General features: G+C 37.5%; 1 protein-coding gene across 1 annotated transcript in view; it reads left to right on the forward strand.

The window, feature by feature from the left end:
- Positions 1-10,771, forward strand: part of LOC106877038 (tyrosine-protein kinase Btk29A) — a 158,697-nt gene extending 147,926 nt beyond the window's left edge. The window contains exons 16-17 of the mRNA XM_052972577.1: positions 5,012-5,172; positions 10,088-10,771. Coding sequence (XP_052828537.1) covers positions 5,012-5,172; positions 10,088-10,168 — 242 coding nt within the window. The 3' untranslated portion in view covers positions 10,169-10,771. The remainder of the gene's footprint in view (positions 1-5,011; positions 5,173-10,087) is intronic.
- The last annotated feature ends 7 nt before the right edge of the window (positions 10,772-10,778 follow it).

The raw sequence follows: 10,778 nt of genomic DNA on the forward strand, positions 1-10,778 counted from the left end.
GATGATGATGAATACAATCCTTACAACTTAGCTATCCCGGCCCTCCTTTCTTTCAACATCACTTTTTGAGTGAAATGTAGTGTATTGTCAGCAGTTCCTCTCTTCACTGACATATTCCCCCTGCTCAGTATCTCCAAGAGAGCAATTGCCCATGTATTTATTACATAGAACTTATCCCTCTCATTCAGTTTAGTCTTCAAAATCAATCTCTGCCTTCTGTAATGCTCTTGAGAGAATATCTTCTTCATTTGGTTTTTCATCAGTTCATCTACTTCCAATATGCCCAGATATGTATATCCTTCATTTCAATTCTCTTCATTAACTCTCCCATTGACAATATCATGCTATCCACTTGTTGGATTTTACCTATTTTTAAAATCAACACACAACATTTTTTTCAGCCTAAATTCCTTTCTAGTGCTCATGCAAAAGCAATGAATCAGTGAATTCAGCTATTATTCATCTTTCCCATAAATCTTTAAGTCATCTATAAAAAATAGACAGTTGATCATATCTTTCCTTTATTTGAATTCATACCTAGCTTTTCTACTTTTCAAAATCGAAGTCAGTACTAAAAGCAATAGTGACAAGCTATCTCCTTGAAAGATTCAAGTTTTGATGTTGTTTAAGCCTAAGCTTTGCCTCTCTGATGTGAGTTCAGTGGTCTATCAATTCATTCTTTAGCTCAACAGATTCACAATATTTTGTGCAATTCCAAATATTTTCCAGCAATACATAATCCACAAATGAGGAGCTATATCATATTGTAGTGGCGCGAAATTATAGCCACCATTGAGGAAGTACTATTCTGCGCATGCGCAGGGGATTTCACCACCGGAAGCCCCTCGAGTTGCACATGCGTAGTAAAACTCGTACTTAAGCAGTTACTTTCATTATCTCGGTGAGTTAAGCTCAGACCTTCTACATGACAACACCTCGCTCCTCCACGAAGCACTTTTACACTGTTCTCTGGCAGGTATCAAGGAAACCCTTAACCTTCCACTACCAACTACAATATAATCAGCGGCTGCTAAGCTGAATGACAGGAATTTGTATAACCAAGTATCATCATAAATAAAACCTTTTTATTATATTGTAAATTGTTCTAATGTCTCTTCATTAAAAATGCTGTTGAAAGGTGATAGAGAGAGACTAAAGTCTCTGTGACAACTATCATACCTATTTACACTGGTGACCCCCGACGTGATACGAACACGCAGCCTTATTTACAATATGCTTTCCAGTGGTCTATCCATGCATCCCTAAGTTTGTTTTGTGCTTTTTGCAGTCTTTCAGCACTGTCTTATCTATCAATCATTGATCTTTGGTTCCTCTACATCCATGTTTGCACCATTTTTATTCTTCCGGGAAGATGTACATTTCATTTGTCAGTATTCCATTTAACAGCTGTCATGCATGGGAAATGAAAAGAGGTTCACCTACCTTCCTCTCTTGTCTTCACCTTCCGGTCAGTCCCTTGACCATTGACGTCATGACCCTCATCTTCTGGCTCATCCCCACACACCCCGCTGATCTCAAAGATCACCTCCTCACTTCACTCTATGTCAAAATCTTCCACCCATCTGGGTGGGCACCTTGCACGTTGTGATCTTAAGCTGGGAACCTCATTCTCTTCCTCCTTTCCACACTCATCATCCAACGAAGCGACAATCCTACAAAGATTTAAGACATGACATGGCATTCCATCCACAGAAATGGTTTTTTTTTTAGAATTGAAAGTCATCACTATAACTCTGTTCGACTGAGTTGTGCAGCATGCCTTTGTTGGCTTGATCCAGACTTCATTTCCCACCTCTACGAAGACGGGCTCTCTCTCTTCTACAGAACATCTCAATGGTTTACTTGGATGCCTAGTGCCTTATGCATCCCTGTAAGCAGTACTGTAATTTGGTATTTAGTTTATTCCTGATGTTTTCCATTTGTTTGTTTTTTTTACTGAAAGCCTTGCTTCAGTTCTGGTATCCAATCCTGCTGTTCATCTTACTTCAGTCTTTTATGTTCTTTATTGATCCAGAATGCTGCCACATTATATTCCTTTGGTTTGCTCCATATGTTCTTCCAGAATTTCTCAACTTTCTCTATGTATGATGATTTCTTTACTTCTATTTATTATTTCTCTAATTCTCTGTTGAATGCTTTTTCCTCCATCTGGAAAATTTTGTTTTGTCTGTAAAACGTATTTCTCTTATTAAACTTATTGCACTTTCACCTGAATATGCTACTTCAGAGTTTCCATGATTGTTGGAAGAGTGTCTTGGCTACTTATTATATATTTCCTTTCCCATTCCTTGCCTTTTTTGTCTTAACATTCACACTTCTTTATATTCTTTGACATTCTATTTCCTTATGTATCTTAACTTTCTACTTAAGTAAATGACATGTTTTCTTTATTGGTCTTCAATTTAATATTCTTTTGGGTGCTAAGAGCTTTTGCTGTTGAGTACACAAGGTTATTTATAGTTATAAAGACCCTTATCATTTTCCATTAGTAGTTCTTTCATTGCTGGATTATATACACTTCTATTTTGTGAGAAGGTTTTCTCACTATTTCAGAATTTTGGAAGTGGATCTCTATTTTTTATTTCTGTATGTAAGTTCTTATTTCTCTAACAGCACCCTTTTTAGCTTCTTTCTTCTCTTGTTCAAGGAATGGTAAATCATCTTTTCATTTTCATCAACATTTAGAGCTTCAGTTTTGTTCAAGTTGATCATTGTTGCAGATCTCATTTATTTGTTGTGCAATTTAGTTTTAGCTCATATTATGGATGGTAATAACAGGTGTCCTAGCATTTGTGTCTTGTTTAGGGACCTGACTGGCTTTTGTTTTTAATTGTTCCAGTTCTGCTTGTGCAAGTCTGTGGTTTCTCATCATGTCCTTTTTAGTGTTACTTAGTTTACTAGTATTCATATTTGGCCTTTGGTTTTCCCCATAATTTTCCCCTATATATGTTTGCTCAGTAATGTTGTTCTGAGGTCTTTTCAGAGCTGTCATTATTTCTTTGGTCCATTTTAGTTTCACACTTTGAGTTCTGGTGTTATTTGGTGGTGGATTTCCAGCAGTTCAGGGGTGGGGTTCTCTCAGTTCTATTACCATCTACAGCAGCATTATGAGAATTTGTTCCAGGTACCAGTTTTTAAATCCCAGCCTGGTTCCTCACTGGAGGATGTGACCCTTGGTAATCCATGTGATGTATGTTGGAGGTGATTAGGGTATTACACATTAAGATTTGAGTTTCCATTTTATTCTTACTGTCAGGTAATAGTTATCTACCAACTATTAGGTTTACCTAAAGAAGCTCAGACTTATATTATTAAATGATAATATTTTGTAGCTAGGAAGAATTTTGTTATTAAATGATAATTTTTCATAGTTACAAAGAATTATTTTGTTGTTAAATGATATTTCATACTTTGAAAGAATTATTTTAGTTGTTAATTGATATTTCACAATTAGAAAGAAATATTTTTGTTGTTGAATTTCTTACTTTTAAAGAATTATTTTTATTTTTAAATGGTTATATTTTATAGTTAGAAATATGTCTAGGATGTTACCTGATAGTGTGTATCTCAGAGATGAAGGAATTTATCAGGTCAAGATGCTAATTCTCTGTTTTGAGGCATCACAGCACCAGTAATACAGACATGTGATTAGAATGTTGCAGGAAAGAATCACATAATGGATTCTTCAAGCTGAGATAACCTACAGGAGACCTATGAGGAGACCAAAAATGAAATGGTCGGATATCCATAGTCTCAGTTGGTCATACTTGGGGACCCAGCTGGAAAGTCTGTGAAGGGTTGCTTCTGACAGGACCCTGTGGAGGTGGTGTCTGAGGCTTTACTCCTGTGACCTACCCGGTAATAGTAAATAGAGAAGGTGAATGGAAATGATAGTATTTCATAGTTATAAAGAAATATTTTCATTTTTAAATGAGTCTGTTTCATAGCCCAAATGAATTATTTTCGTAACTCTCTCCAGTGGGGAGGTGAATATAACATGCACTTGTTGATGAGATACAGGAGAAAGAGAGAGAAAAAAATTTAAGATAGCTGAGAACTTGTGTTGTAGATTATGAGTTTGAATTGTGTGAGATTTATAAGTCAATGGGACAACATGAAGAGGAAAAATGTAGTTCTGATGAGAAAAATGTATAGTGTCTAACTTGAGAGACAGAATTTATTACAGCTTTGGGCAGCATAGTTTCTGGACATCTTGCTATGGAGGCTAGACAGTGTGGTTTATGTACATGTTAGTGTCAGTTATGAATATATTTGTGTGGGTAGACAAATTAGTGTAGGATGTGGTTTATAGGGATATTAGTGTGGCCTATGGGCAGTACAATTGGATATGGGTAAAAAACAACAATATAGACTGTGATATCAATACAGTAAAGTTTGTATTTCTATTCACTTTGAAGCTTCTGTTTTGTGCATCAAAATTAATGTTGAGTTCTATACAGTAAGTTTATTATGGAATGGATGCAGATGGTAAAATTAGATGTGTGTGTGTGTGTGAACTTTTGTGTGCAAGAAAGTAGCCAAAATGATTTGTATAATCTACCCTTCCATGTGTTTTCTTATTTTATACATTTCTTTTTAATTGTTTCAGTCATTGGACTGTGGCTATACTGGAGCACCTTATTAAAAAAATAAATGCTGGAGTCAAACAAATTGACCTCCGTACATATTTTTTTAAAGCCTGGTACTTATTCTCTGTCTCTTTTGCCAAATTGCTAGTTACTGAGACAGAAACATACCATTAGTTGTCAAGTGGTGGTGGGAAACAAACACAAACACACATGCACACATGCTTTTTTTTATTTTCCATCTACCAAATTACTCACAAGACTTTGATCAGTCCAATACTATAGAAGACACCTGCCCAATGTGCTGCACAATGGAACTGAACCCAGAACCATGTGGTTGAGAAGCAAACTTCTTACCACACAGCCGTGTCTGTGCCTATATTTTATTCATATTTTTATTACAGGAGTTCTAATGTGGGAAATCTTTACCTGTGGTGATGAACCATATGCTGATAAATCCAACACTGAGGTCCTTGAGTTGGTTTGTAGTAGCAATGCCCGGCTGGAGAAGCCTATTACGTGTCCAAAGGATATATACCAAGAAATGAGAATGTGCTGGAAGAAAGTGAGTATTATATTTCTGTTTTAGGATCAGATAATGGAAATCTTCCTTACACCATCTCTTTCCCTCTATCTCTCTCTCTCTCTCTTTCCTACTCTCTCCTTCTTTCCATAAACAGCTTTATATACCAATATTCAGTCGAATCGTCCAACCCATGCTAGCATGGAAAGCAGACGTTAAACGATGACGACAATTACCTCTTAGAGACTAGGTTTCCCATTTCACAATCACACCCATCCATGATCAGTTGCCAACAACCTTCTAAGCTTCAACCCACATTACACTACTATACATTCATGCAACGATGCAGCTGCTGCCATTGCTACATGTGCAAGCAGGTTAGACTACATCATCACCCCCACCCCTACCCATCCCTCAAAAAAATTCATCCAACTGCTTAACAAAGTTTCAGTCATCAGCAAACTGTTTTTTCTTCATCTCTTCTACAGTTACTAAAACAGCATCTACAGAGATTCATTCACCAACGGCTGTTGCTAGTAGTAGATTGCTGAATAAACTATTAGAGAGCAGTTGGTGACAGAGTGTTGTATAAATTATGAGAGGCAGTTGGTGGTAAATCTGGTAGAGTACTGGGTAAAATTGTCTGTAGTATTTAGAGGAATCTCTCTTTATACTTTGAATCATACTGGGGATCAGCTTTATCTTCCATATTTTCCAAGTTCCAGTCCCTAAAAAGGTATGGCTTTGTGTCTACCTTATAAATTGTTGTTGTTATTGCTGTTGATGTTGTTGTGATTAAGTACCAGAAAAATGGCTGATTGTCAAATCGCTTTGAGATATTTAGTTATATTTCCTTACATTCTGTGTTCAAATTTCATTATGGCTAACTTTGACTTTCAACCTTTTGGTTTGGCCACATTGGAAATCTTTATGATCATTGTTGAAGTGGAGCATTAGGCCTCTGAAATGTTGCCTGGCAGTCACTGCTCACTAAGACTGAATAATGGGATTATGGGGTTAGTAAAAGTCAACACTTGCATTTTATATAGTGCTAATAAGCAGCAATGGTCTAGAAACAATTGTGTGTGTCAACAAGGACAGTTGTAGCAGGAAAGGGTAGCTATGGCAAAGGAAGTTATAGGGGATGTTGTTAAAAGGCTTAAGGATTGAGCTTTCTTTCTTTGACTATGCCCTTATCAATTCTTTAAGTACCACTTGAAGAGCATGGTGGAATGGCAGATGGTACACTTGTGTTTTTTTATGAAAGGTGAGTGAGAGCATCAAGATTGATGAAGCTAAATTGATCCACACTGATTGTGGCTGTAAACAAGAAGTGAGAAGTGACACTAAGGAATCAATAAAATAGACTCTTCCCTCTCCTAAATTCCAAGTCTTGGGACTATATTTGAAGCAATCATTAGAATGTCAGAACAAATATCTTGTGTTATTTGTTCCAGCTCTTTACACTCACAGTTCAAATTCGACTAGGGTCAACTTTGACATTCATCCGTTTGTGGTCAGTAATGAAAGTGGCAGTCAAGGACTGGGGTCAGTATTATCAACTAGCTCCCTCTCCTTGTACCTATGCTAAAAACATTATTTAGAAGGTAGTAATATATATGGTAGAGTGTTTAAATTGCAGCATTTAGTTTGTTGTCTAGAATTGATGTTCTACTACTACTACTAGTAGTAGTAGTAGTAGTAGTATAGCTGTAGTAATAATAATGTAGTATCATAGTAACAAAGAAATAACATAATAGTAATACTAATAATAATATTGCTGGACTTGAATGCTTCAGCCACAACATTCCTACAAATATGTGTGACCTTGTACCACAGTTAGAGGACATTGCTGCTAGAGCAGTGGTGGAATGTGAAGTGTAGACACAATAGACATTGAAAGAACATTTAACAGAGTTAAATGTTCTTTCAATGTCTACTAAGTTCAAATTTTGTCAGAATTGATTTTAGTTTTTAATCAAATTTACAATCTCTTAATGCCTGACCTTTGAAATCAAATTACATTCTCCATAGATTCAGATTCAAGAAATTTGAACCTGAAATCGAAATCGAACCGAATCCGACGACTGGCATCCATGCCAACCTCTCCTTCATTGGACACTAAACTCTGCTTGCGAAGACTTGTTGAGGCAAGTGAAATCGAAATTGAACCATACTCGATGACTGGTCACCGCACCAGTGGAGCACTAACAGCACTGTCGAGCATGTTCATTGCCAGAGCAGCTGTCTGGCTTTCGTGCTAGTGGCCCGTAAATAGCACCATTAGAGCGTTATCGTTACCGGCGTTGCCTTCTAACACTCGTGCTGGCAGCACGTTAGAAAATCATTCGAGCGAGATCATTGCCAGTGCCCCTGGACTGGCTCTTGTGCAGGTGGCACATAAAATACACCATTTTGAGTGTGGCCGTTACCAGTACCGCCTGACTGGCCTTCGTGCGGGTGACACGTAAAAGCACCCACTACACTCTCTGAGTGGTTGGCGTTAGGAAGGGCATCCAGCTGTAGAAACTCTGCCAAATCAGATTGGAGCCTGGTGTAGCCATCTGGTTTCACCAGTCCGCAGTCAAATCGTCCAACCCATGCTAGCATGGAAAGCGGACGTTAAATGATGATGATGATGATGATGATGATAATGCCTGACCTTGTGTCAGCCAAAGTTAGCTATCAATTATTAGTGTGGCAGAAAATGTGGATCATACCAGACTAAAAATTCTGTACAGTATTTACTTTCCTCTTAATATTTCAAATTCAAATCTTGTTGAGTCAATGTAACATTTTCATTCTGTCACAGTTGATGAAATAATTAATGGCCATGTCTGGAATTGTTTCTTCAGATTACAGCCCTTCTCTGCAAATGTGGCCCTATGCTTAGTCTTTTGCTGGTTTCAATCTTTAGACTGCAGGCATGTTGAGACACCAACATTTTCCAGGATTTTAGTGAAACTAATACTTAATTTTTTAGATATCTGTTTATTGATTGATTAGGTCCACCTTGAGGTTAAGAGATGTAACTCACTACCAAAATACCACAAGGTAGTTTTTGTTTGATTCAGTAATTGATGTCTTGTCAATACACATATCATCATCATAGATTTATAATGTTCACTTTTCTGTGGGTTGGAGAGAGTTGATTGAGGCAGCCAGATGCTCTCCTTGTTGCCAACCTTTACTTGTTCTCAAGCATGGTAATATTTCTCCATGGCCACACACGTTTTTGGAAAATATTTGAGATGAGTGACATTCCTTTTCAACAAATATGTTGTCAAGATAAGACACAAACATTTACACTCACTTGTATACGTATATACATACATATTCATATAAAATGGGCTTCTTTTAGTTTCCATCTACCAAATCCACTCACAAGATTTTGGTCAGCTGAGGGCTATAGTAGATGACACTTGCTGAAGGTACTATGCAGTAGGACTGGATCCAAATCCATGTATTTAGGAAGCAAAATTCTTAACCATGTAGCCATGCCTGTGCCCATTAGATGTATCATATCTACTTTTATACATGTAATGGATTTCCATACAGTTTCCACCTGCCAAGCTTCACTCATGAGGTATGGTCAACTTAGGCCATTGTAGAAGACACTCAACCAAGATGTTATATAGTGTAATCAAACCCAGAACTAAGTAGTTGCAAAACTAACTTCTTAAACCACATAGCCACATCTAAAAAATATTTTTATCATTATCATCATCATCATCAAACGTCCATTGTCCATGCTGACATGGGTTGGACAGTTTGACCAGGGATAGTAAGCTGAAGGGCTGCACCAGACTCCAGTCTGATTTGGCATGGTTTCTACAACTGGATACCTTTCCTAACACCAACCACTCTGAGAGTGTAATGGGTACTTTTACATGTCACGGCATGGGTGCTAGTTGCATGACACCAATATCTGCCATGACTATGATTTCACTTGGCTTGATAGGTCTTCTCAAGCACAGCATATCGCCAAGGATCTTGGTCATTTGTCATTGCCTCCGTGAGGCCCAGCATTCGAATATCATGCTCCACCACCTTGTCCCATGTCTTCCTGGGTCTACCTCTACCACAGGTTCCCTCACAGTTAAAGATCGGCACTCCTTTACACATCTGTCCTTGTTCACATGTATCACATGACCATATTAGCACTCAACATCTGATGCCACTTGTGCCCAACTTTTCTCTCAAGACAGCCACACTCTGTCATACATGCACACTGACGTTGCACATCCAGCAAAACATACTAGCTTCATTTCTTTCATGTCTACGGATGTCCTTAGCAATCACAGCCCATGTTTCACTGTTGTGTTGCATAGCTGTTTGCACACAAGCATCATACAGTTTGCTTTCACTCTGATGGAGAGGCCCTTTGTTGCCAACAGAGGTAGAAGCTCTCTGAACTTTGCCCAGCCTATTCTTATTCTCGCAGCTATGCTCTCAGAGCATCCACCTCCACTACTGACTTGGTCACCTAAATAACAAGCTGTCAACTAACTAGCTTACCCCACTGGCAATCAATGGAGTCTATTTTCTGTACAATTTTAGTGTTTTTGGTACCTCTGCATCTTCCTTCCCCAGTTAATCTTCCTTTGATATTGCTGCACCTCTTATGTGACCATCGCTTGCACCAGATACATCTTATGGAGGTTCTACCTATGTCTTTCCTACAGATTGAGCAGGGCCATCTACCTAAAGGGATTTGTGATTTGTCTGCTTTCCTACTTACTAAGACTTTGATTTTTGCTAGGTTAACTCTAAGGCCCTTTGATTCTAGACCCTGCTTCCACACCTGAAATTTCTTCTCTAGTTCTGGTAGTGATTCAGATATAAGAACACTGGTAGTGATTCAGATATAAGAACACTGGTAGTGACTCTCTTCATAATGCTATATTGTCCATTGCAAAATCCTACAGTAAATGTTTTACTCATTCTATTCTTGCAGAACCCAGATGAACGATATTCATTTTCTACTCTACGAGAAAACTTAAGTAATTTATTGGAACTATTCATCACCCAAAATTAAATGAATTTTTTAAAAAATGTGGCTGCCACCAGAAATATGAATTATAAAACATACTTCTCTTCTTCACAAACAACACAAAATATCTCTTGCCGGTGATGTTGGTTTTGTTTTCTACTGTTTTTGCCTGTTTTTTTCTTTCTTTCATTTTCTCTTCATTTCTGTCAAATTGTGACAATATTGTGGCAGAAATCATAATACAAAACTTTTAATGCAATGCACATTTTGAAAGAAAAATTAAAAAACAGTAAAAGCAACATTTAAACAAACAAAAATTTTAAAAATATAAATTTTTTGACTGGGGTAAAAATATATTATTGTAAAATTTTTTGTTTTCTTTACTGCTTAATAGACAAAAGAGTGAATAAGATGAAAGGAAATGACACTGAAATGATGGAAAGAAAGTTTAAAATGATCAAAATACAACTATCTATCTATATATATATATAGGCATAGGAGTCGTTGTGTGGTAAGTAGCTTGCTAACCAACCACATGGTTCTGGGTTCAGTCCCACTGTGTGGCACCTTGGGCAAGTGTCTTCTATTATAGCCTCGGGCCAACCAAAGCCTTGTGGGTGGATTTGATAGACGGAAACTGAAAGAAGCCCATCGT

Source organism: Octopus bimaculoides, chromosome 13, assembly GCF_001194135.2.
Source record: "Octopus bimaculoides isolate UCB-OBI-ISO-001 chromosome 13, ASM119413v2, whole genome shotgun sequence".
Taxonomy (NCBI): Eukaryota; Metazoa; Mollusca; class Cephalopoda; order Octopoda; family Octopodidae; genus Octopus; species Octopus bimaculoides.